Source organism: Anomalospiza imberbis, chromosome 19, assembly GCF_031753505.1.
Source record: "Anomalospiza imberbis isolate Cuckoo-Finch-1a 21T00152 chromosome 19, ASM3175350v1, whole genome shotgun sequence".
NCBI lineage: Eukaryota > Metazoa > Chordata > Aves > Passeriformes > Viduidae > Anomalospiza > Anomalospiza imberbis.
Window position 1 is genome coordinate 7,159,835 of NC_089699.1, and position 25,821 is coordinate 7,185,655.

The 25,821-nt window shown below is 42.8% G+C and overlaps 1 protein-coding gene across 14 annotated transcripts in view; it reads left to right on the forward strand.

The window, feature by feature from the left end:
• The window catches only part of TNRC6C (trinucleotide repeat containing adaptor 6C), a 99,840-nt gene extending 77,774 nt beyond the window's left edge, over nucleotides 1–22,066 (forward strand). For 7 of the 14 annotated variants that reach the window (XM_068209381.1, XM_068209382.1, XM_068209384.1 and 4 more), the window contains 13 exons: nucleotides 3,460–3,633; nucleotides 4,833–4,979; nucleotides 5,409–5,531; nucleotides 6,855–6,938; nucleotides 7,274–7,505; nucleotides 9,385–9,552; nucleotides 10,607–10,798; nucleotides 11,245–11,388; nucleotides 14,094–14,210; nucleotides 16,456–16,650; nucleotides 17,941–18,011; nucleotides 18,725–18,864; nucleotides 20,108–22,066. In XM_068209381.1, coding sequence (XP_068065482.1) covers nucleotides 3,460–3,633; nucleotides 4,833–4,979; nucleotides 5,409–5,531; nucleotides 6,855–6,938; nucleotides 7,274–7,505; nucleotides 9,385–9,552; nucleotides 10,607–10,798; nucleotides 11,245–11,388; nucleotides 14,094–14,210; nucleotides 16,456–16,650; nucleotides 17,941–18,011; nucleotides 18,725–18,864; nucleotides 20,108–20,468 — 2,148 coding nt within the window. In that variant the 3' untranslated portion in view covers nucleotides 20,469–22,066. The remainder of the gene's footprint in view (nucleotides 1–3,459; nucleotides 3,634–4,832; nucleotides 4,980–5,408; nucleotides 5,532–6,854; nucleotides 6,939–7,273; nucleotides 7,506–9,384; nucleotides 9,553–10,606; nucleotides 10,799–11,244; nucleotides 11,389–14,093; nucleotides 14,211–16,455; nucleotides 16,651–17,940; nucleotides 18,012–18,724; nucleotides 18,865–20,107) is intronic. The other 7 variants (XM_068209386.1, XM_068209387.1, XM_068209391.1 and 4 more) reach the window with 4 other exon arrangements.
• Nucleotides 22,067–25,821: the final 3,755 nt, after the last annotated feature.

Below are 25,821 nucleotides of genomic sequence, written 5' to 3' on the forward strand. Positions count from 1 at the left end.
ATCAGGAATGGTCTGTGCAATTCAACATCACCTTTGGGTGTTTGCTTTCTCTGCTTGCCGCAGGTGCTCTTTATTCCATGTCACTCTGAGTCAATCTTCTGCACTCGGTGCTTTGTTAATTTATTATTTCTCAGGGTGTTATCTTGACCTGTAGCACCATAAAAGGACAAAGGAGAATATCCAGTGGCCTTGAGGGAATAAAGATAACGTGATCTCAACCGCATTATGTCACACTTGGTGGCAGGCATGCTGTGCTTAGGTGTCAGATTTGCCTGAAGATGTTACCTGGTGCCTTCTGGAGCCATCAGATTTGTAAGAAAAACATGTCAGATTTTCCTGGAAACATCCTTAAAATACCAGAAATAAGCCTAGAGAAGGGATCTTTTATTCAAGTATAGAGTTTGGCTTGGGACTCTGAAATTCTCACCTTGCAAACGAAGTGTCCTTTCCCTCTACCCTCATAGTCAGTGATCAGCTCCTCTTCTCTACTACTGCAAAATCCAGGTCTACAAGCCTTGATGCCCCTTAGCTGCAGTCCTGTTCTTCCAAAAATCTTCTGACTAGACCTTTTCCTTGTTTCTGATTTGAACATAGTGTTTGTTGGGTTTTTTCAGCCTCATCCTTCACATTCTGAGCCCAGTAATCTCTGGGGACTGTGATTGGTTTTCATCTTTGGGACAACAAAAGGAGGATATTGTATTAGTATGGAGAAACTTTTTTTAGATGTCACAATTAGATAATGATCACTAGGATTTTAAAGTTATCTTTTAAATTCTTCTTTCCTCCACCTCTGCCACCTGTGATCCAATGACTGAAACTATTTTCATCACCCCTTGTATGATGAGCAGTTCATTTCCTCCTTCTTTTGCCTAATTCCTGTTTGATTTGAAGATAACTTTTTTTAGATGAGATATCACAACTTTAACTTCCTCTTTTAGGAAAGGATTTTTTTCAATCTTTCTTTTAAGAAGTCAGTGTGTATTTTCTGCCAGCCACTTCTGTAACTGACTTTGTCTTTATACAAAGAATCTGGCAGATTCATCAGCCTCTCATCTGCCTGTTGAGACATTTTGATTCATGAAGTGGCAGTTGTTGGGAGGTGACTGCCAAAGTGTCCAGGCATCCTCTGCTAAATTGTCCATATCTCATAGGACTAAAAACCTTTGAGTAATTCCACTTGCATTCTGTCACATTTGATATGTGAGACTATTGTGAGAGACTTCCCAAAATCCAAAAAAACACCAGTGTGCTGCTTAGAGTAAGATAACTGTAGTAGGAAACACTGCTACCAGTAGGATTTTATGGGTGTGTCAAGTCCCTTCAAAAAAGTTGAAAGCAGTGCTGGATTGAGCATTAATGTTATGATTCAATTTTTAATTGAGTAGCCTGAGGAAGAAGTGTAACATAAATTTGTAAGAAAATAACTGAAGAGGGAAGGTTAGGTAGAAAAGATTGTTCTTATTACATTAAAGATGCTGAGAAATAATGGGTCAGAAACCACTGTGAGCAGTAAAATTGTCCTTTAGTCTGGCTTGAAAATGGCTTAAAGGGTGCTTTAATTTGACCAACTAAAATACTTCATGTTAAATGAATTGATTTTAGTTCAGTTATAGAGCACAGATTTGTGCAGCACAATGCAACAAGTTCAAATTAAATAAAATAGGACCAGGTGAATATGAATGAAATGTTGTAAACTTACACAAAGCCATTTGATGCAATTCAGCCAAGGAGCACACTTGTGAAGGAGTCTGGAAATGAAATGCCTGAGTCTCCAGTGTGGCTTGTCCTTCACCATCCTTGGCACTGCCTATTTCCAAATTGAGAAAAAATAGTGTCAGTAAGGCAAGACTTGAATAAATTTGGGGGCTGGGAGGGTCTTTCATGGTCAGTAGGTCTGTTCACATAGGGAGCAATGGCATCTGAAGGGGAGAGCAAGCACCAAGCTTGAAATTATTTTCACTTTGAAGGGGGAAGGGTAGAATTGTAAACATGTGTCTGTGATCTAAAGAGAAATCCTTGAACCTGTTACTGTCATGCAAGCTGCAGTTGTTTGTGGAGTGTGACTGATGTCCAGTAGAATGTAAAATATCTCAAGCTGAAAGGCCTTGGGGATATCATTAGAAAATGTCAGTGTCCCCCTCAGGATAGTCAGATAGGATGTCAAGTGTCACTTTGCCTGATGGTAAAGAAACTTTTCCTTTGCATCAAAGGAAAGCTGTAGAAAATACATTTTTCAGGATTAACTTAAAACTTAAAATTCACTGAGCATGCTTGCTGCTTTAGGTCATCTGTTTAGGTTTGTGGCAAGCAGAATGGGCTTCTTTTTCAACAAAGGAGGTTCACCAGTATCTCACAGTCTTTTGGGGTATTGAATTTATTGGCTGAAATAACCTAGCTCCTCATCTCTTTAAAAAGCCTTTCCTTACAACAATCATACTGCCTGAAAAACACCAACCCAGCACATTGCAAATTAAAGCTTTTTCTCTCTGCCTGTTTTTTTGGAGCCCTCCTTGGTACACAGTGTTATTTGATCGTGCTTACCACAGGCTTCCCAGACATCAAAGCACAGTTTGAGATAGAACTCAGTGCCCCACTGAAACACGAGCAGAGATCTACCTGTTTGGCTGGGGCTTCTCTAATTTATTTTATTTTCTGCCTTGCTGTTTGCCCCCCATGGGGGCTGCCTCCTGTGCATCAGATCCACGCTCAGCTGTGGTTCCTCACAGCCCAGTTAGCAGAGAGGGCTCCTCCTGCCTTGCTAAAATCTGCCTCCTCCTGGGGATGTTCAGGAAGGCTGCCCAGCTGATATTGTCATTACTGGCTTTGATGGTTTGTGTTCATTGGCTGCCTTGCAGTGTAATGTTTCAGAGCGGGGTATTAATAACTCAGCACTATGTGAATATTAAAAGAGGCTTGTGTGTCTCAGTTAGGAAAGGGGATTAATGCAAAAATGCTTTTTTAAGAGCAGAGCTATGATGTGGAACCAAATCCAGACTGGTGTCAAATAAGCTGATGTGGCCTTTCCCAAGTTTTGGGTTTGTTAAAGTCCTGGTTTATGTCTGTGCTCTACTGCTGGAGTTTTCCAGACAGACAGAGGGGCTTCCCTGAAATGTGCTGGGCCTCTCCCCCTTCCACCTTTCAGTCTGGTGGAGAAGAAAGGAGAAAACCTAAGTGGGGAGAAGCCAGTGGCCACATGATAGCTCTGCAATCAGCTGCTAAAATCCTTCCTTTCCTCTGGAAAGATGGGGGAGGGTGATTGTGCATTTGGGGATTAAGTACAACAAAGTTACCAAAAACAGTACCTTAATCCTGTTTCTCTCTTTCTTCTCCCTTCACTCCATGCCTTCCATTCCCTGTTATTCATCCCTTTTTTTCTATATCTCTTTTTACTCATCCACACCCTTCTCTGTCTCCATGGGACTCTGTGTTGTGCGCTGTGGGCTCTGGCACCGCACGCAGCTCACCCTTTCTTTCTCCAATCAGGATGGCGGCCTAGTGGAAGAGCCCACTACTTCACCATTTTTGCCTTCACCAAGCCTGAAGCTCCCCCTTTCAAACAGTGCACTCCCTAATCAGACCCTGGGCGGGATTGCCTCAGGGCTGGGCATGCAAAACTTGAATTCTTCTAGACAGGTAAGGCTGTTGGGGGAGATCCCGAGGGGAATTTGGCTCTCTTGAGTGCCTGTCAGCCTCTTCCCCAGGAAAAGCTGGTTTAAACTGGAAGTGCAACAGCTTTGTTCATGTGAAATATCAGACAAGGAGCTACCTGCTGTGTAAACATTTCACCTTACAGGACATAAAAGAGCTGTGTAGTTGTAATTAGCCTGCTGATGACACACATCCATCCAGAAGAAACTGTAGTGTTGTGGATTTATATCCCTGAGCCCTGGTGTGGCTCTGCCTTCACTGATGAGAAATCTCTTTTTTTAAGGCATTGCTAATTGTCCCAGACTGTAAGGCAGTGAGATTGCTCTAATTCATCTTTCCTGGCTGGTATAATTATTCTGTGATGAGATGGAGGAGAGGTGATGGGGGCTGTTTTATTCCTGCCCCAAGTGTCAAGGCATCTCAGAGTCTTAACAGGTGGCAAGAAAGAAACTGGGCTTCCAGTACCTGGGTCAGGTAGAGCATCCCGTTAAGGGGGTGTTTTGGCCCCTGTGTAGAACAGGCTGAGAGGGAAAGAAAAGGAGAAGAGATGAACGGGGGTGATAACTGATAACCACCATGACAGTGAGAAGCCATTAACTACTGTGGATTGTGAGGAGGTTATTTTTGCCATCAAACTGAAATCCCAGCAATAACAACACAGAAAAACTTCATCATTCTGTTGTGGCTCTTTATTATGTATATTCTTTTAAAGTCAGTTTTCTTAAGGCAATACTTGTCCAGCACTTACAGCCCATTAAGCACATCTTTCCAAAGCAGTCTCCACTAATAGCATGTCCATTATCAGTAGCTTTGTAAAATGACTAAGTAAAAAAACTGCTTAGCCAGCTGGAGGATGGGGTTACTGTGAGTTTAATGCATCCATTGTGCTGTCCCTTGCTATACAAATACAAACATTTTTGGCAAGTACTTATGATTGTTCATCTTGTGACCCTCTAGGGTTCTGCATCCTTATAAAAGCCATCTTCAGCTGCCTTTTGTTCAGGCAACTGTACACATTTTTGGGGGTTTGGGGTGTTGGATGCACTTCTAAACTGTGTATATGCTGATCTCTTGATTCCTGCCTGTCGTAATCACTGAGAACAAAGCCTGCACAGACAGGTAACACACAGGGTATGTGCTGAGTGGTGTCACTAAGTGCCTGTGTCTCTCTTGTCCTGCTGCAGATACCGAGTGGCAATCTGGGTATGTTTGGCAATAGCGGAGCAGCACAAGCCAGGACCATGCAACAGCCGCAGCAACCGCCAGTGCAACCTCTTAATTCATCCCAGCCTAGTCTTCGTGCTCAAGTGCCTCAGTTTCTATCCCCTCAGGTCAGACAACACCTCACTCATTCATTTTCCCTTTCCCTGGAACTCTTCCCATGGGCTCTGTCATGCTCCTGAGGCTTTGCTGCCTGGCTGTGTCTGTGTTTTTTGTTTGTTTCCTAGGCAGGAAGATGTGGCATGGCTGAGGTGTTCTCACATGCATATCATATAATTACCTCTGAGAGCACGTTCTCGTGCTCCTTATTGCACAGTGGTGTTTCTGAGGCATTTGTTCTCATCTCTTTTTTTATAAATGAACACTTGAGTACAGTTGTTATGATTTTATTAGAGCCTCTTACTAATTTTTTTGATAGTTCATGGTATTACTTCTGGTGATAATAACATTTTCCAGCTGATGTGACTCTTATTAATGGCTCACACAGTTGCCACTGTTAAAAGTAAATGTACAGTGTTTAACACTCTTCTCTTCTTTAGGTTCAAGCACAGCTTTTGCAGTTTGCAGCAAAAAACATTGGTCTCAGCCCTGCACAGTTAACCTCGCCAATTAATAATCCTCAGCATATGACGATGTTGAACCAGCTCTATCAGCTGCAGCTGGTAAGTTAAAAGACATGGCAGATAAGCTCTAAATCAGAATTGAAGGCATGAAGATAAAATAGGAGAATGACTAAATTTTTAAATGACATGACAGATCTTCAAAACAATCAGCGGCTGATTTCTTTGGTAAAGTTTCTTTTTAAAGAAACGCGGTCTTTTTTTTTTTTTTTGCCTCGGGCTTTATAAATAATCATTTGTGGAATAATTATCCTTTACAGCTGATCAGTGGAACTAAAAATCAGCTGTCTTCATACTGGTATGAATAACACAGTGTGTTCTCTAACAGCACTGGCCTGTGTGTTACATGTCGGTAGAAAGATTAAACTGGACACATGTGTCACAACAGAAACAGAGACATCTTGGCAGTGCTGGTCACCTGAGTTACCTACAGAACTTCTTCACTTGCCTCACTGAAAATAAAGTGTAGGGTGAATTTCCTTTAAGTAATGGGGTGTATATTAAACACATGTGATAAGAACTGCTTTTTTCTGTGTACTTTTGCTGTGCTTGCAAATTTTACATTTATAATTTTAATGCATATGAAAATACTTAGTTGGGTTTTAAGAGTATTTTAAAAAGAAATACTGTGAACTCAGTATTGGCCAGGGTTAAACATAAAATTACAGATGACGGATTAGTTCAGTTGCTGATCTCAGTGTGCTAGTCAAACTCTTTTATTCAGTGTTTGATACTGTTACTCATTTCTGATTTTTTTCTCTAGTTTTGAGGAGCACAACATTATTCTCATAGTAATTTAACAGTACCCAGCTACTTGAAAAATACCTGTACAGAATTCCTTTGGATTTTAAATTCATCCAAATGTTGATGAATTCATCAAAGTGTTTCAGAGAAACTTACCTTGCAAAAGAATTTGCTGCTGAGCCAGCTACTTAAAAAAATGTGGATTTTTTTTCAGGAATAAAGCAGCACAAGTGATTTAACTAGAAAGTGTTGGCAGAGCTCAAAATGGCTAAACCAAAAATAACAATTGGTATTTATACTATTTGTATGATATCATAAACTTCTGTTTTAATTTTTGTATTATGTTAAAGTTATTTCAGAAAAAAAGTAGGTTCCTGGTCATCTTTAATGACCACTTTTTGCCGTGAGGACTTATTATTTGTTTCTTTTTAAAAAATGAACGTGGGACTTAAATAAATGCACTATAACATGGATTTGCAACAGGATTGTTACTGCTGCTTCGTGGAGTGTTTTCAGAACACTGCAGTGCTGGCTTCTTCTGTGTTGTGGTGCAGCAGAGCAGTTTAGGGAGCGTGTTGAGCTTGCTGTGAGTGCTGTGTCTGACTGTCCCTGTCCCCGCAGGCGTACCAACGTTTACAAATCCAGCAGCAGATGTTACAGGCTCAGCGTAACGTTTCCGGACCCATGAGACAACAGGAGCAGCAAGTAGGTGTCCCTGCCAGCTCAATCTCTGCTTTAGGGTTTGGTTTCAGTAGCTTGGAGAGGCTCAGTGGCATTACAGCAAAGCAGCTAAAGCATCCTTAAATCAGGAATGCAGTGCAAGGCTTGAGGTCTGGACAGGGAAGGTGCTGAGTAAAAAGAAAATAAAAAATAAAGCTGATCCACAGCCTTGCTGGAGGAAAGCTCTTCAGCCCTTTACACAGCCAGTTTGTGCTTGTAAGGAGATGCAGTGTGTTGTTTCACTGTGAGAAAGGCAGAGAAATGCAGTGTGGTTCTGTGGATTGACCACTGACAGGTGTGTGTTGGCTCTCTCCCTGCAGGTTGCACGTACAATCAATAACATGCAGCAGCAGATCCAGCAGCACCAGCGCCAGCTGGCCCAGGCCCTGCTTATGAAGCAGCAGCCTCCCCCTCCACATCTATCTTTGCACCCCTCTGCAGGCAAATCAGCCATGGATAGCTTTTCACCCCATCCCCAGGCTCCCGGCCTTCCTGACCTGCAGACCAAAGAGCAACAGTCTTCACCGAACACCTTTGCTCCTTACCCTCTTGGTGAGTGTCCTCCTGCAGCAGCTCCACGCAGCGAGTCCATCTCCTTAATTCACACCTCAAGGTTTTCCTCCACAGTGTAACAAATACATACATATATCTCCAATATCTATCTATCTATCTATCTATCTATCTATCTATCTATCTATCTATCTATCTATCCATCCATCCATCCATCCATCCATCCATCCATCCATCCATCCATCTATCTAGCTATCTATCCATCTATCCATCTAGCTATCTAGCTATCTAGCTACCTTATCTATATCTTATCTATATCTATATCTATATCTATACACACATATAGATATATAGATATGGATATCGAGAGGGAGAGAGAAATACATATAATTATAATTATTTTATATCTGTATATTTGTTTGTTTATGTATTAAATAGCGCTCAAATCACAGAACAAAATCGTGCCTATGTGGTAGCTGTACCTACTCACCTGTGTTCTGCCTACAAATATCTAAACAAATTTGCCTAATTAACCACTTTTTTTTGTTGCTGTTTATGAACTAAATATAAACAGTGTCGTGTTTAAAAATTCACAAATGTCCTATTGATATACAGGAATATCATCTGGTAAAAGTTGTGCAAAGTCATCTTTCTGCTGTAGTCAGCACTGGTGAGACATCATTTTTAGTCAATGTATTTCAAGAAATATGTGGATCACTTTGAAGGAATGCAGAAAGATTGTAGGGGTGATTAAACATTTCAAAAACACAACTGGTAAGGAAGAAGTGAAATCCTCTGCTCTAGTAGTATAAAGAGAAGATTTAAGAGACATGCAAGAATCTTCAAAAATGTAAAGGAGAGCTAGGAAGACTTTTTTTGCATTTTCTAATGCAAGAGGTAATAAACTTAAGTTTATTAAAAGATCTAGTTAGGGATTAAGGATCACTTGGCTTAAGTAGGGTAGAGTACTGAAATAAATTACCTAGGAAGTTCCTGAAATCTTCACCATCATTTTGTGGTAGGTGAGACATAGATCTGTCAAATATGATTGAAGTCAAAATAATTGATTGGGCCTGGATACAGACTGAACAGAGCAACCTTTCAGACCTGTTTGCTGTGGGATTGTTTGATGTATGCTACAGACTTCCTTTCTGACAAAAAGGAATTAATTTAATCCCTTTGTGACTCTCTTTATGCTGAATACAATAGTATTGCCAAGCTTTATCTGCCATGCAGCAGTTAAGAAGGTAATTCTGACTGCTGTGGTGAGCTGTTGTGGCTGGGAGCATTAGAATGCAAAAAAAAAATTGTGAATTAACGGCCTAAGTCTGAGAGGTTCTTATGATATCTCAGCTTTTTGTGATCTGCTAACATTCAGGATTATATATCAAGAAAGACCCAGATTCATGTCACAGAAGCATTTCAAAATCATTCCCTTCCTAACAGTCTGAGTGATTCTGTTCTGTTGTATACAAAATAGAAGCTCAGTTAGTGCAGAACCTGCTCTGATAAACAGCAGCTGTTTGTCTGACCTTTAATTATTTCCTTTTTTGGGGGGATTTTTAGCCAAACGAAGTGGCAGACATCGTTGGGGGTGCTGGGAAGACATTAGGAATATTTTGGCTTAGCCATGGAATGGTGCAAACTGGTTTAAACTCAACATTCCAGTGCAAGTAGAAACACTGACAGCTTTAAAATATTATCCCTACATCTTGTTTCCCCCCCCTTTTTAGCAAGGTTTTAACTTTTTCTGAAATCATGGGAGTTCTATTGGTATTCTTGAAAATGTGCATTGAAAATGCCACACCTGCATACAGATACCTGAAAATCAATGTTGAGTAATTCCTGTGGCTGGATTTCAAACCCAGCTTTTCAGCCCCTCAGTATCTGATGGATATCTAAGAATCTCTTTCCCCCCCAGCTGGACTGAACCCGAACATGAATGTAAATAACATGGACATTACTGGTGGTTTGTCAGTGAAGGACACTTCTCAGTCCCAGTCTCGCCTTCCTCAGTGGACACACCCCAACTCAATGGATAATCTGTCTAGTGCTGCTTCTTCTCTTGACCAGAACTCCAGCAAGCACGGTAATGTCCCCTGGCACGCCCTGCCTGCCTTGCTTTTGGTGATTCCAGCCACAGTGCAATTGGAATTATTTCTCTCGTGTTCCTTTTTTGTGTAAGTGCTCACAAATGGTTGGTACCGAGCACCTCTGAGCCCGTGAGATTTTATAGGTGATTCCTGCAATGAAGGGCTTGCAGCTGTCACTCCCTGCATGCAGTGTAGGAATGTTTTTTTCATGTGTTGGATTTTGTTGCTGAGAACATGGAGTTAAAGTAAAACAAGCCTTTAGTGTTGGCAAAACAAGTCCCACAATCTTCCCCTTATTCCAGACCTGCATGCCTTCAATCAAAAATAATTTACATTGGCTTTCTCCCACCATTTTCCAGTATCATCCACCTCTCCCTGTACAAAGGTATGATGGATTACATAGTTATTCAGCCTAGAGTTAGGGGCAAAACCTTCTTACTTTTCCAGAAGTGATTGCTAATCTGTTAGAACACCTTTATTCCTAACATGTCCACTATCCTGAGCCAGTTATTCCTTTATTTCCTGTATCAAATTTATTCTGGCGCTGTGTTAACTTTATTATAGCCTGGATTTTATTCTAAGCCGCATGAATTACTTCTTTTTCAGCAGTTTTTTATTCTGCAAGTAGCTGCGCTGCTGATGCCAAATTGTTGTTTGATAGTTTGTAGGAACATGAGAGCAGCCATTTCAAATCATCCATCCTGTCAGCACTGAATGCCTAGGGCAGGATGAGATGAGGGATATTCCTTGGTATGCTGTCTCAGCAAGTTCCTATTTACCAACAATGTGATGATTTGAATTGCTCAGTCTTTTTGGCAGGAATTTAATGCAGAATTCTTTAACTTGAGTGTCTAGATTGTACCAGCAATGTGTCTCTCAGATGTAATCCCTGCTAAGGCTTCAGATGCCATTAAGCTTGGCTTACTGTGTTTGCATTTTAGTTTTCTTTTTATCTTTGTAATACAGAAAGAAAAAAAAAAAAAAGCAATTAATAACAAAATACATCCTGCTGAAATTCCAACCCCACAATCCCCATTTCACTGCTTGCAGGTGCTATCCCTGGAGGTTTGAGTATTGGTCCTCCGGGGAAGTCCTCCCTCGATGACTCCTACGGCCGCTATGATCTGATCCAGAACAGCGAGTCTCCTGCCAGCCCACCCGTAGCTGTTCCTCACAGCTGGTCACGTGCCAAATCCGATAGTGATAAGATTTCCAACGGCTCCAGCATCAACTGGCCGCCAGGTAACTCAGTGCAAAGCCTTGGTGTTGGGCTGGTGTCCCTCAAAGCCTTGGTGTTGGGCTGGTGTCCCTCAAAGCCTTGGTGTTGAGCTGGTGTCCCTCAAAGCCTTGGTGTTGGGCTGGTGTCCCTCAAAGCCTTGGTGTTGAGCTGGTGTCCCTCAAAGCCTTGGTGTTGAGCTGGTGTCCCTCAAAGCCTTGGTGTTGGGCTGGTGTCCCTCAAAGCCTTGGTGTTGGGCTGGTGTCCCTCAAAGCCTTGGTGCTGGGCTGGTGTCCCTCAAAGCCTTGGTGTTGGGCTGGTGTCCCTCAAAGCTTTGGTGTTGGGCTGGTGTCCCTCAAAGCCTTGGTGTTGGGCTGGTGTCCCTCAAACGCGTTCTTGAGTCCTTCTGATGCGCGGGGGCTTAGGAGAATTACGACCTCACACACTTCCCTCTTTATTGTGCTGGAAACAGAGTTTCACCCAGGAGTGCCATGGAAAGGACTGCAGAATATTGATCCTGAAAATGACCCCGATGTTACTCCTGGCAGTGTTCCAACTGGGCCTACCATAAACACCACGATACAGGATGTGAATCGCTATCTGCTCAAGAGTGGAGGTAAACACACAAGCTGCTTCCACATCTTTCTTTTCCCTTCCAAAAAAGGGCTGACCTCCTTTGTTACAGATATATTTTTTTCATGTGCTCCTAATCTAATAATGTTTCTGCTCAGAACTGTCACTGAATATCCAGAAATAATTGTTTTAAAAGAAGAGATTAAGAAGTTTCTTGTTTTCCATGGGAATGTAAATACTTTTATATTGGAAAAGGCTGTGAGATGTAATTTAAACTTCTTTGGTTACTGGAAGTTTTTCTGACCTGTATCACAAGGTTTTGAACAAGATTTTGCTCTCCACACTGCCCACCCTCTTCCATACACTTCATGAAATTCTCAGAAGAATGAATACAAAAGTTCCACAGTTGTTGCTGAGACAGCAGGCTTCTGGCACACTAATTAATTATAGCTTTGTTAGAAGATCAATAAGCAAAGTAAATTAGAACTGGTTTATCTCCAAAACCATAACAGAAAAATTTGGGAATTGTCTAGTAAACTAGTATTTCCCAGTGCTATTTCCATTCCTATTGTCTTGGCAGTGCTTACTTCAGAATTAAAAGGGAAGTCTATAAAACAAGAAAGCATTGTGACTGTGCTACTTGTTAGCTACATGTGCTGGAAGTTGATCAAGGGAAAGGTGGCTTGGTTAATTGTGATCTGAGTGCCAAAATAGCCAAGTTATCTGCACTCTGCCAGAGCACTGCAGTTGGCACAGGAATAGCATTACCAGGCTGTCCAGAAGGACCTGTCAGGAGTAAAAATGTGGGGTTTGTTTTAACAGTTACATCTGTGATACCAGCACAGATTGTAAATCAGGGCTATCCTTGAAGGGGGGGTCCAGCTCTGGGGTTGTTACCTCAGGGAAGGGCTGTGAAACATGAGGGAGGGAAGGAATCCAGAGTTCTGATTGCCTGCAGTGATTTTAGTTCTCTCTTAGCAAGAAGTAGCCTTTCTTTCAGCTGAAACACAAGGTATTTGGGTAATGAGTAAGGTTGAATTAACTTGTAATGACTCCAGAGTGCTTCCAAGGGGACAGGCAGGTTTGAAGCTATAAAAAGAAAAGCTGTAAGATGTAATTCAGTGACACTTCAGATAGAGTGCACCCAAGAAATACTCCTCAGGCCAGAAGCCTAAACTCTCAGAGCTCTACCTGTAAAATCAGATGATATCCACTACAGGTCTTGCTGCTTTAGAGAAGGAACGTTAGCTCTCTTGGTGCATAATCTGCCTGTGGAATGAAGAAATATCTCCTCTCCTTAGAGAGGGGCAGCAGAGATGGTCTTAGCCTAAGTAAACAGGCCCTCAAGAGGTCAGACCTTCTGAAAAGCAGTGCCTGTGGGGGTCAGTGTGTGCTTCTTTTCCTCATTAGCTCTTTAGCTTGGTAATAATAGAATTTTAATAAAAACTATAGTTGCAGAATCTGTTTCTTTATGCTTGTATAACTGCAGCCTGAAGCACAGAGCTTGTGCTGACAGACAGAGCTGCTCCCCAGGTAGAGGGTCAGGCTGTGGAGTGTGCTGTCATTGCCCTGTGCACTTAAAAACGGGCAAAACTTAAGCTTTAGGGGTGATTTTTGCTTTGCCCTGTTCACTAATGGAGGGTCAGCTTCTATGAGCTGAGAGTTGTAGCCACGAGGAATCAGGACCATCTTCAGCTCTCTGGGCCTTTGATTCTGCTATAATTCCATAGTTCCTGCCTGGGGAATAGATTATTTGCAGACAGGGCCTGATAGGTAGTTCTGTTGCTCGAAACTGATGTCAGTATCAGTGTCCCTTGGAGCACAGGGAGTCTGGTAAGGTGAAGTTTGGTTGGTTGCTGTTCCAATTGAAAACAAAGCCTGTGTTTTTTATTGAGCTGTGAGGGATGAGCTCATCCTTTTACTTCCTCCCTTCTACCTCAACACAGTGCTCTTTGCTACAGAGCTCACCTGTTTTTATTAGTCAGTTAAAGATGTTTCAGTATCACAGCCCATCTCTGTGTGTCAGGAATGATAAGTCACCCAGGATACACACTTAATTGTAGCTACAGAGAGTATTTCCAGCTCTCCTGGTCTTTGCAATGAAGATTTTTGATTTTATGTTCAGTTTCTTTCATTTGCTGCCAGTAAGGAAATTGTACTTGTGTGCTTAGATAGCTGCTCAGATTGTAAATGATTTTCTGAGGTGGTTTTGTGCTATTTCATTTATGTTATCAGTTTGAGAAGAGATTGCTGAAATCTATCCTTGCTTCTACTGAAAGTCTGCAAAAATTTAAAGATACTTGTGGGCATTAGGATGTAGGGGAAGTGTTTACCTTGAGTAATTTAGGACAGATCACCCGTGGTAAGAGCTTAGTTTATCATACACATCTCTGCTCATCTACAGTTGCCATTGCCTAAGTCAGCTGGCAGAGAACCTTTATAAATGAAGCCTGTTCCTCTGAGACTAAACACTTTAACACTGACTTTGAGTCATATATCTTAAAGGAAATGCAGAATTTACCTTCTGCACTACAATTGTTCCTGTGCCAGCTTTCTTCTCTTTCCTTCTAAAGACTTCTGCCTCACTTTATCACTCTTCCAGCAACATTTCATTCCTAGACTTCAGAGACCAGGCTAATTAAGGAGAATGCCTTGCATGGTTTGTATTTGCACATAACAGATTTGCTTATGTCACACCAAACATCATTATGCCCATCTTTCTTAGTTGCTTCTCTGCTGGTTCTGCAGGGTCATCCCCAACATCATCTCAGAATGCCACGCTGCCTTCATCGAGTGCCTGGCCGCTTAGTGCCTCCGGCTACAGTAGCTCTTTCAGCAGCATTGCATCTGCACCTAGCATTGCAGGTACGGCCTTTCTGCTTCCACAGCTTCTGCATTCCCAGGAAAAGGCCCTAGGGAGTGCTCTCCCCGTGCTCACAGGAGTGCTGCCCCAGGCAGAAGTGTGCTTGGAGCCCTGTGCTAGGTGGCAGCTCTCCTGGCAGCTCTGCGGTGGGGAGTGGTGGATGGTGAGCCTGGGATTGTGCTGAGGAAAAATGGATTTATTCCACTGGCATCGAGATCTTTGGGGGAGGAACACTGTCCAGGGCCTCAGCAGAAACAGACCCTTCCAGGAAGAGCTGATGTGAAATCTGTGTTAAAGTACTCACTGTTAAAAGTGAAACACCTTCAGCTGAGAAAAAGCTTCAGTAGATCCTCCAAGGGGTACTTTTTGCATGGCTCTGGGGGATTGGGTTTGGTGCTCTTCAGTGTCTTTTAATAGTCAAGCCAAAGCCTGATGCTCCCCTATACGGGTGAGCTTGTGGGTGAGCTAAATAATTACCCCATTTTCTTTACTGAGCTCTAAATTCTGAAGCTTCTTTTTGCAAAACATGGAAACTTTGCTTGCAAACTAGTTGCCTAAATATGCAGTTTGTCCCATTATAAAATTGTGTTGAGCTGTATAGATGGATTAGATAATAAAATGCTGATCCACTGAAACTCCCTCACTTCTCTGAAGATGCAGCCTCTGAGTAAGGCTGCAGAATGCAAAACATAAAGGACTTGTTTGAGATGTTTTCCTCCAGTGAAAGGAAAAGAAAGGAGTGCCCTGCTTTTCTTTATCTGCCATGCATTTCTGCTTTATTTTCTGCCTTTTTTGTTGTTGTTTTTGCAGTGTCATCTAATGTTTGTGTTACCCCCATGAGAAGTAGTGACATAGCAGCACCTGGCCTGTGGTGCTGTGCCTGTATTGGGTGCCCCATCACCGGCTGGGCTGCTCTGAGCTCTCTAACTCAGACTTCCTCCTCTCTTCTCACCATTTTACACTCATTAATATTGTCACTGTCAAATTATTTTTGTTGCTACAGTTTGCCAGAAGATGGGAGAGTGGTTGCCCTTTCACTTAAATTGCTATGATTCAATATGAAATAATTGAGTTAAATGATTTAGATAAATGGAGGCCGTTTGGGGAATGCGTGTGTTATGTAACTGAGTCTGGGATTTTGCAACTGGTAAATTTGGCTTTGGGACTCATAAAATCACTCAGTGCCTGCCTGATGTCTTAAAGCACTGCTCCAGTATAAACTTAAATCTGCCAGTTCTAGTTTTAGAAAAACTCACAGGATCTTTGCATCTTGGACTTTATCAGACCAAATATTTTCTTACTCTGTGCAATCAGCATTAAAACATTAGGGCAGCACAGTCACAGCATCATTTGCTGGGGCAGAAGATGCAGGACTGTGTCCCTTTCAGTCCATTCCAGCCCTCCATGTGCTGCCAGTGTTGGTAACAGCAGGACTGTGCTGTGACTGGGAAATTGGGCTCTAATTGCACAGCACGTGTTGGTATCAAGAGGAAAGGCTAAAGGTGAACGAGGATTTGTTTTGTTATGCATTATTTAAATCAATTCAGTCTGCCCCTCTGAATGCTGTAATATGTCTGCTGTTCTTGGATTTGTGTTATTTTATAAAACTTAGAATTGGCTGGAACAGCAGTAAGAGTTTGAAAACTGATCAGGGAAAGAACAGGCAACAGCAGAATGTTATACAGACTGAGGGGTTGTGGTGTGGTCTGGTCTTCTGAAGACAGTTTTTCTCAAAGATACTTGGAAAAAAGAAGATAGGTTACTTCAAATATTCAGAAATAAAGTTTTTGTTGGTCTTTGATCTTTAGAATTTTAATAATGCATCAGAAGAACATATGGATATACTGAATTCTTTATATTAGGTAAAATGAGTTGTGCAAGAAAAAGCGTTCAAGTCCTGTTAATCCTTTGAGAGAGACAATCTTGAAGTGTTTCATTATAATTTTGGTGAAATCAGATTTCAAATACCTATGTCCATTTTCTGGACTTCTTTCCATGTATCATCTTTTACAAGAAAACAAACCAATAGATTTTCAAAAGGGAACTTGTATGTAGCAGGTAGTGTGATGTTCACTAAACACAAAAGTACTGAAAATTGTGAACAGTGGTTTAAGTAGGTTCAAAGAATATAGGATTGTAGCACTGGATGGTACAGAAAGTTGTTCTTTCCTCCTGAGAAGCTGGGAGGATGCAGCCCATGATGCCCTTTAGTGAAGAGCACCCAAATGCATTGTTTTTCTGTTGCAGGTAAACTGTCAGACATCAAGTCCACGTGGTCCTCTGGCCCGATCTCTCACACCCAAGCCTCTCTGTCCCACGAGCTCTGGAAGGTACCCAGAAACACTACAGCTCCGACCAGACCTCCTCCAGGCTTAACCAACACCAAGCCATCCTCCACGTGGGGTGCCAGTCCCCTGGGCTGGACCAGCTCTTACTCCTCTGGTACTCACAGCTCTCTCTTCTGCTTTCTTTTCAGCATTGTTTGCTTCCACTCTGCCTGTGAGGCTCCAGAAATCAGAGCTTTAACACAGCTGGAGTGGTTCTGTGCTGGGGATGCATCTCCTGTGTCTTTTGTTCACTTTGAAGAAGTTGTAAATGAAGCATCTTTCAGCTGGTCAGGATAGTGATTTTACATAGGAATTGCCCAATTTCTTTAACTCCCAACTAGGATTTTTTCCCCCAGTTCCTTAATTTCTAAAAATGTCTTTCAAACATGTGTCCTGTTCTGTGGTGTGATCTAAGTCTCCAAAAGGAGCCTGTGGAATTTAATATGGAACACATGGATGTGAAGCATTTAGGATGTGATGGCATTGCGGGGCCCTCAGGGAATGCCTGAATTTTTTCATGCAGGCCCCTTTTTTCATATGCCTTTGTTTGCTTTAATACAAATATGAGAAGCTATGAATCTGGCTAAATATATAAATATATATATATATAGAGAGAGATATCTCTATCAATATAAATATAGATATATATGCAGACATTACTCCTTTTTTACAAAGCTGTTTTTATAATCTGCTTACACTAAGTTGAGAATTAAATGTTCTTCCCTCTTCCTGCCATTTATTTTGAATGTTTCTTCACCAAACCCCCACCTGGAAGGGCAGATAAAGCTGCTCCCAGGATTCTCTCTGGAGCACTCACAGGATGCACTGTGATTCTCAAATGCCACTCATAAATATCAAGCTTGTGCAGCTTGTTACTGTAAGCCACCAGGCTGAGGTTGTTAGGGCAGGTTTTGTTGGTTATGTCCTTGTATGTTCAATCAGGACACTGCCAGTGCAGAAATACCTGTTTTGAATAAGTCATACACATTAATCTGTCATTGACAAGAGAGCAGAGTGCTGCAGTGCTATAAAAATCTTTATTAGCAGGCAGCAGTCTGAGCTTGGACATCAGAACTGCTTTTAAAATGTCTCTTCCAGATTAATTCTAATGCATCCTGAGGATCCAGTTTGTTGCAGTGCCGTACCTGCATCTGTTAGTCCCCTAACAGTTACTGTGGGAGCATGAAAAATGCCACAGATCTTTGAAATGTAACAAGAGCAGCTTTTCATTCAGCAACCTTTCCTTCCAAGGGAGGCAGTAAATCAAGATGTGAGGAAACTGCTGTAGGATTTGTTTTCAGCAGCACTGAGGCTTGTTAGTGTGTTGTGATTCCAGATAAATTTGCCTGTAAGGCGCTCTCCAGAGACTGTGATCGAATGTTTTGTTGTGGAATTTGTGTTGCAGGTTCTGCATGGAGTACTGACAGCTCAGGGAGAACAAGCAGCTGGCTGGTTCTTCGGAACCTCACCCCCCAGGTAACTGCAGTTGCACAAAACTGGGCAGGAAAAAACACTTGAATTTAAGAAATGACGAGAACAACATTTAGCAGCCTTGGCCATTTGATTCATTTGAAAGAAGAATAAGTATTCTGCATTTATTGCAAGTATCTCTCTTCTACAGGGAATTTGTTAAGTTTTCAAAGTGCTGTCAAATCAAGTATGAACTTTCAAGCCTGTAATTAGTCATTCAGTGGGCACCATTTCTGTGTGTGGAAGTTTGGAGGTGAATGATGCTGGAAAGCACAGACAGAGATGTAAAATCTGATTTTCCTACGGGTTTTTTGGGTTATTCTCATATGTCTGTCACATCCTCTACTTGTCCTCTATGGTGCCATTCCAAAGGAAGAGCATAAGCCACAAAGCCTTGGATGCACGCATCCAAATTAGTCTTGGGGAAAATTTAATTACATTTATGAAGTGTGTTTTCCCTTTGACATATTTCTATGGATGTCTAATGATAAATATAATTTGTATAACCTAAATGGAGAGAATTTGTGCTCTGGACTGCAGGGAATTCTTAAACAGACAGGATATCTCCCTCAATGAGGACAGCAATGAGTGCATAATTAAGTACTTCTTTTTTCCTTTCACTTGTACTCACTCTTTAGCTTTTGAGCAGTTGTTAATGAAGCATTTAAGGTAAGATGACAGTAGCACAGGTAACCTTTGCTGCCCTTGCCTCCTCCCAGATCGATGGTTCCACACTGCGGACACTGTGTTTGCAGCACGGCCCTCTCATCACATTCCACTTGAACCTGACCCAAGGGAATGCTGTGGTCCGATACAGTTCCAAGGAGGAAGCAGCCAAGGCCCAGAAGTCTCTGCACATGTACGTTCCTGCTCCCTCTTTCTTTTGTTACAAAGCCACTTCTAGCTCAGAAAATATTTTCTTATGCATAACTGATCACTAGTTACCTCAGTCTCGATTTTCAAGATTACCTAATGAGAGAGGGAAAAGTTGACTGCGGGTAGATACTGAATAAGAGGGCATTAGAAAACTTTACTCAGCATAAATAATATCCTCAATTAGGACATGTCACCTGTAAGGCCACAAAGAAGTTGTAGGACTTGATAAGGATCCCAAAGGAAGCTCAGGGAGAGCACAGGACAAGGTTTTAGCTTTAGAGAGAAACAGAGAGGGTAAAACAATGCTAAATAAGGAATATGTTCATGGTGGTCACTTTTTTTTTTAAAGAAGTTATGAGAGAAGTGTATGACAACAAAATCTGCTTTTTAGGAGTTTTAAAATCAGTGGGACTAATTGGCATAAGAGCATAAGTGGTAAAATCAATGCCATTGGGCGGGATGAAGAATGCAGAGAGTGATGTTTCAGGAGAATTACTTGGATATTTAGAGTTTAGAGCAATTCCCTTTATCAACAGGTTATAGCATGAGCATAATGAAAGTACTGAGGCAGTGGGGGCATCATGTGGCTGGAGAGCTTCTGTCCTTATTCCTGAAGAGAACTGAGGCTCCAGGACAACTGAGGCTTAGAGGAGGTGGTCTCCACATGTGTGGATTTGGGGGTGTGTGGATGTAGAAAGGTGGATAGACAACAGGACAGAGCAGACTTGTTTGAAGAGATGGGGATTGCTCAAAGTGAGTGGATGTGGTGGAAATGTTCACCTTGATTGCAGCTTGGGGGAAGGTGGATCCCTGTCACAGAATTGCTGGGGTTGGGAGGGATGCTAAAGCTCATCCAGTCCCACCCCTTCCATGGGCAGGGACACCTTCCACTGTCCCAGGCTGCCCCAAGCCCCATCCAGCCTGGCCTTGGACACTTCCAGGGATCCAGGGGCAGCCACAGCTGCTCTGGGAACCTGTGCCAGGGCCTCCCCACCCTCACAGGGAAGAATATTTTCCTCATACCCCATCTAACCTGCTCTGTGTCAGGCTGAAGCCATTCCCCTTTGTCCATGCCTCTCTCCACGGCCTCTGGAGGCTCCTTCAGGCACTGGAAGGCTGCAGTTAGGTCAGGCTGGCCAATCCCAATTCCCTCAGCCTTCCCTGACAGAACACCCACCAAAAGCACCCTTTACACCCCACACCTCACATCTCGCTCGTGCCCTCAGGTGTGTCCTGGGCAACACCACCATCCTGGCGGAGTTTGCTGGTGAGGAAGAGGTGAACCGTTTCCTGGCGCAGGGGCAGGCGCTGCCGCCCACCTCCAGCTGGCAGTCCAACACTGGATCCACCCCGAGCCGCCTGGGCTCCTCGGGCAGCTCCCACGGGCTGGTGCGCCCCGACGCCGGCCACTGGAACCCCCCGTGCCTGGGGGGCAAGGGCAGCAGCGACCTGCTGTGGGGCGGGGTGCCCCAGTACTCCAGCAGCCTTTGGGGACCCCCCAGCGCCGACGACGGCAGAGTCATCGGGAGCCCCACGCCCCTCAACACCCTCCTGCCGGGGGATCTGCTCAGCGGGGAGTCCATCTAGGAGACACAATGGAAGTAACAATCATCAGCACTAAAGGATAACAAAAAATAAAAATTAAAAAAAAAAAATTAAAAAAAATAAAAATGGTAACCCTTTCCAGTCCCGGGCTTGATGAAGAATCCAGCTTTAACCCATGAGACTGGCAGCCCTCCTTAGTACCTCTGTCCAATATTGAATCCGAAACTGCAGAAGTCCTTGTGAACTGTTCCTGAAACAGTATGGGCTCCTTTGGTCAGTGTCACATGCTAATGACAGGTTTTACTTTTTTCATAGCTTTTTGTTTTGTTTTGTTTTGTGTCGTCTTTTTATGTTTGTATTGTGATTTTTCAAAACCAAGTATAAAAGCTGCTTAGAATAGGTCTATCATGAAGGGCACTTTTCAGAATTTGGGCTGGAAAGGGTTATTTTATCAACTGGGGGGGTGGGAAGGGGAAATGAAAGCCTATTTAAATGAGCCTGTGACTATTATGCACATTACAGAGGCGGACCCAATAATCAGAAAGGGTGAAGTGTGATATTTTACCATTGGTACAGAAAAGTGACGATTCCGAGTGGCAACTCTGGACTGTACAGGTTGAGAGGGGGGGAGGGAGGGCAGGGTTGGGGTATCTCTGTGTCCACTACTCCCATGGATCTGCCTATGCACATTACCCTTGTTTCATTACTTTTTCATGTCATTTTTTTAATCCCAAAAAGTATAAAAAGTAAAAAAAAAAAAAAAAAAGAATAAAAAAAATCAACAAAGAAAGAAAAAAAATACTTAAAAAAAAAAAAAAGCAACAAACCATATCAACATGCAAATACTTGAATCCAGCAGGCCAATAACAAAATGTGAACACTTTCTAAGTTGAATTATTACACTTCCAGGTCAGCATCAGTACACAAAAAACAGGCTCTAAGAATTTTGTCTTTTAAAAGTTCAGACTCTATGTTTTTGTTGGGACAGATGTGAGTGTGTGTGTGTGTGCGTGCGTGTGCCCACGTGTGGTTTAACTCAACGTGTGAAGTTTTTTCCTTTGGTTCAGTATATGCTTTTTATTTGCTCATTGGTCAAATGTTTAATTGTTATTAGCTTCTAACTTTGCACTGAGTGTCCGCAGCCCTTCTTGTAGCTAATCCTGTAATGGTAAAAACACACAAAAAACAAAAAAAAAGAGAAAAAAGGAAAAAAAAAGGAAAGAAACTGATAGAAGGGGCTGGCGACAATTCACGTGTAAATGTTTACTCAAGGACTCTTATTGCATTTTAAAAATTACAGTGTGTATCTCTGGAGAATAATATGTATATCTACCTTTAGCGGCTTTTTATTGTGGACTAATGCAAGAAAATGATTACCGGAGTATTGCACCATTTTTCCATTCGGAATATAAAGTTTAAAAAAAAAAAATACTCTTGTTGAACTGTGGCCATAGATAATTGTAAAGAGTTGATAGTTCCCTTGCAAGCAGGAACAGAAACAAGCACTTGGACATAAGTTTTGACTGCTTTTGGAGGAGCCAGGAGTTTTGGCTCCCACCTGTTTACAGACCTTTTTTTCTCCTTCAAACTTTAAAATAAAAAAAAAAGAATTAAAAAAAAAAAAAAAAAAGAAAAAAAAACCAGAAAAAAACAAAACAAAAAAAAAGACTTCCATCGTAAAGAAAACTATTTTCAGAATGAAGATATGCTACTTCAGAGCTCTGGGATTGAACAGTGTTGTTGTATTATCCTTTTCTTTGGCCATTGCTGTGTACTATTTTTGTTGTTGTTTTCCTCCTCTTCGTCAAAGTGGCGAAAACTTTGTGATCACTATCTTGCACATGGTGGAAGATGTCTCAGGAAAGCCGGGTTTCCCGAGGAGCAACTCCACACCATTTCATGTATTTTTAAAACCCAACTCCTAGCACTGAAGATATTATTAAAAAACAAAATAAAATAAAAAAAAAAGACAGTAAGAAAGAAGAAAATACCTAATCTAATGTGTAGCAGTTACATATTTACCAAATAATGGACTCAAAAGAAATAGATGTTTGAAGAGTGCTTTATATATTAAAAAATCGCTTTATGTTTAAAAAAAGATCAATGTTTTTGATTGTTTTGAAAGGAAGAAAGACAATGGATTAACATACACTTCAAGTATGTTTTAAAAATTATATGAACATTGTGCTCCCTGCCTGCTTGGATCAGGAAACTTGTGCATTACATTTTTTTTTTTTTGAAAGATTAGCTTTTTAATGGTTTTATCAGATTTAAAGGGTCCTGCAAGATTGCAAATTAACAAAAGCTGGTTTTATAGAGGATCATGAACTATGCACAAACTGGGTTCAAGACTTGTTTTTTTTTTTTTTCCTCAAGTTTTAGTAGTGTATTTAGCTGAATAACCTTTCCTCAGAGTAATTGCATCTCATTGCCATTACACGCCTCCTACATATATATTTTATATATACATATATATACACACACACACTTATATAAAATATGTATGTGTGTATGTGCGTGTTTACATACAATTTTCCATGCTGAAGTTTAGCATTGAGTTGTAGAAAAACTCCTGATATTTTCAAATTGGGAATGAAAATTTCTGTTGGAGGGGTTGGGGTGGGGGGACGGGTGGGTTTTGTTTTTAGGGGCTTTTTTTTTTTTTTTTTTTTTTTTTTTTGCCTTTCCTTTTGAATTAAAGATGTCTGTAACTCTGAGATTAAAAAGAAAACCAACAATTGTGGCTTTTAATGTTTATTCTCCTCATAGAATGTGATTGTTAAAAGAACATGCACCGAAAGTTGCTTTCAAGAGTACGAAGATTCTTTGAAACTTAATAAATTGCAGTTTTTTCTTGGCTGTTGAAATAATGTGTATTTTTCTTTTATGCAGGGGATACTAAATATATATATATATATTGTTAAATCTGTGAAGCTGTTTCATGGAAGGAGTTTAATTTTGAATGAGAATGCCGTGTACAGGCAGGCAAACCCCTCTTGTTGTGGTCACCCCTCTGCTCTCTGCTGGTGACACTCATGAGCTTTTCCATCAACGCTTTGCACATCTCATCCAGGAGCAGCAGAACCCATTTTTGCCTTCAGATTCTGTTTTTTCTCATTTACCCATGTCTTCAGTGACGCAGTAGGTGAGTTTGTTACCCCCTCCAGCCAGGCTGGGGGCTCCCCCAGCTCCACCCCAGTTTCTGGTCTGGATGTTTCTGAAGTGCCAGATCACTGATCTTTTTGAGGTGAACAATAGCCCCTAAAAAGGGGAGAAACAGCAAAATGTTTTCATGTTTGGCCTTGCAGGGTTTGAGTTTAGGAAGATGTTCACCACTAGAAGGTTCTTTTACCCCAGAGATGCCGAGCTGAGGCACAGGAGGTGCAGGGCTGGGGGTTCATGGAGAGATGCCAGCCTTGCTCCATGCCCTGGCTTTCCCTGCCTCCCCCAAACCAGTCCCTGAGCCCTCGCTGGCACTGGGGCCACTGGTGCTGGGGGTGATGCTCAGCAGGGCTGGCCCCAGGTCTCAGGGATGTGAGGTTGTCCAGAGGAGCTCATTCCCCCCATGCATTTGGGGAGGAGAAGCTGGCATGGACAGCTGGGTTACTGAGAGTTGTTCCCAGCCCTGGAGCACCGCCCACACTGTTTCTGGGATTGTCCATGAGCCAGAATTCCATAGGAAAGACCCAGTGGGCAGTTGGGTCTGAGTTGTGCTGGCTGACAGAACACAGTTAAAATACTCGAGTCCAGCTTTGGGGGTAACTTCAGTTACGGAAACAGCAAAAACTCCCACTCTGGAGCCTGCTCTGCCAATTTGATTGATCTGGCCCCAAAACCACACAGCTGTTTTTTACTGGAAGCTGCTTCCCCTCCTATCCTCCTTTTTTTTTTTTTTTTTTTTTTTCCTCTCTTCCAGGTGTTTGTAATGAAACTTAAAAGAGAGTTGCTTTCTCTTTTCCTTCTCTGATTCTTTCTGGGGTTTGTGTTTTGTTGGGCATGTTGTCCTTGGCAAGGATGGCTTTCAGTTTTGGTGTCTCTGGGCTTTGTTGCCAAGACATTGAGGTCCCTTACGGAGTCAGATGTTTTATTCTTCCATGAGGTTGGCAGCAACAACTTTTTGTAAACCAGATGCACTCTTAAAATTCAGAAACCCCCTCCTGATACATTAAAGGAAACTTCAGCTTCTGGCCAAAATCAATCTTTCAGTGTTTGTGTAGCTCAATTTTTTTTCAGTGTCATTCTTCTGCTTCAGTGCTATCCAGTATTTCTTAAATTGTAAAGAAAGCTCCTGATGATCAGGATTCACCCTCTGGCTGCAGAATCTTTACCAGAAAACATTTCTACCACTCTGTGTTTTTCTGTATATTGCATCTGCTGTACCCTCCATGGCACCTTCACTGCATGGCTCCCTGTCTTTAGGCCAAGAGAATTTCTCTTTCCTAAGTGGTCTGAAACTGTCAGATTTCTTAGTTCTTTGTCTAGTTTGTGGGTGGCACTGGCAGAGCAGATGTTTTGCTATTCTCCAAGAAATATATTATTGTTCTTGCTAATTCAATATATGATTGTGTATGTGAAGGAGCTTTTTAATTAAAAACAACACAAAAAAATGTATATGGCTATCTGTATGTGTTAAGAATGACTGGAGTTGGAAGAGAATTGGAAAACATTTTAGGATTCGGGTTGTGGGCAGCTACAGCGCGGAGCTCCCCTGTGCCAGCGGATCCGAGGCGAGCCGAGCATCCCCGATGTCACACCTGAGCTGCTGCCGAGCCCCGTGCGGCTGTGCTGCTCTGAATGTCCGCTCCGGGGCCGGGCAGCTCTGCAGAGCGGAGCTCGAGGACCTCTCGGGGCCACCCGCTCGGTGTCACCCGCACGGTGTCACCCGCATGGTGTAACCCGCACGGTGCCACCCGCACGGTGTAACCCGCACGGAGTCACCCGCCCGGTGTCACCCGCCCGGGGTCACCCGCACGGGGCCACCCGCCCGGTGTCACCCGCACGGTGTCACCCGCACGGTGTCACCCGCACAGTGCCACCCGCTCGGTGTCACCCGCACGGTGCCACCCGCACGGTGTCACCCGCACGGTGCCACCCGCACGGTGTAACCCACACGGTGTCACCCGCACGGTGTCACCCGCCCGGGGCCACCCGCACGGTGCCACCCGCTCGGTGTCACCCGCTCGGTGTCACCCGCCCGGGGCCACCCGCACGGTGTCACCCGCACGGTGCCACCCGCACGGTGTCACCCGCATGGTGCCACCCGCCCGGTGCCACCCGCACGGTGTCACCCGCACGGGGCCACCCGCACGATGTCACCCGCACGGTGTCACCCGCATGGTGCCACCCGCATGGTGCCACCCGCTCGGTGTCACCCGCACGGTGCCACCCGCCCGGT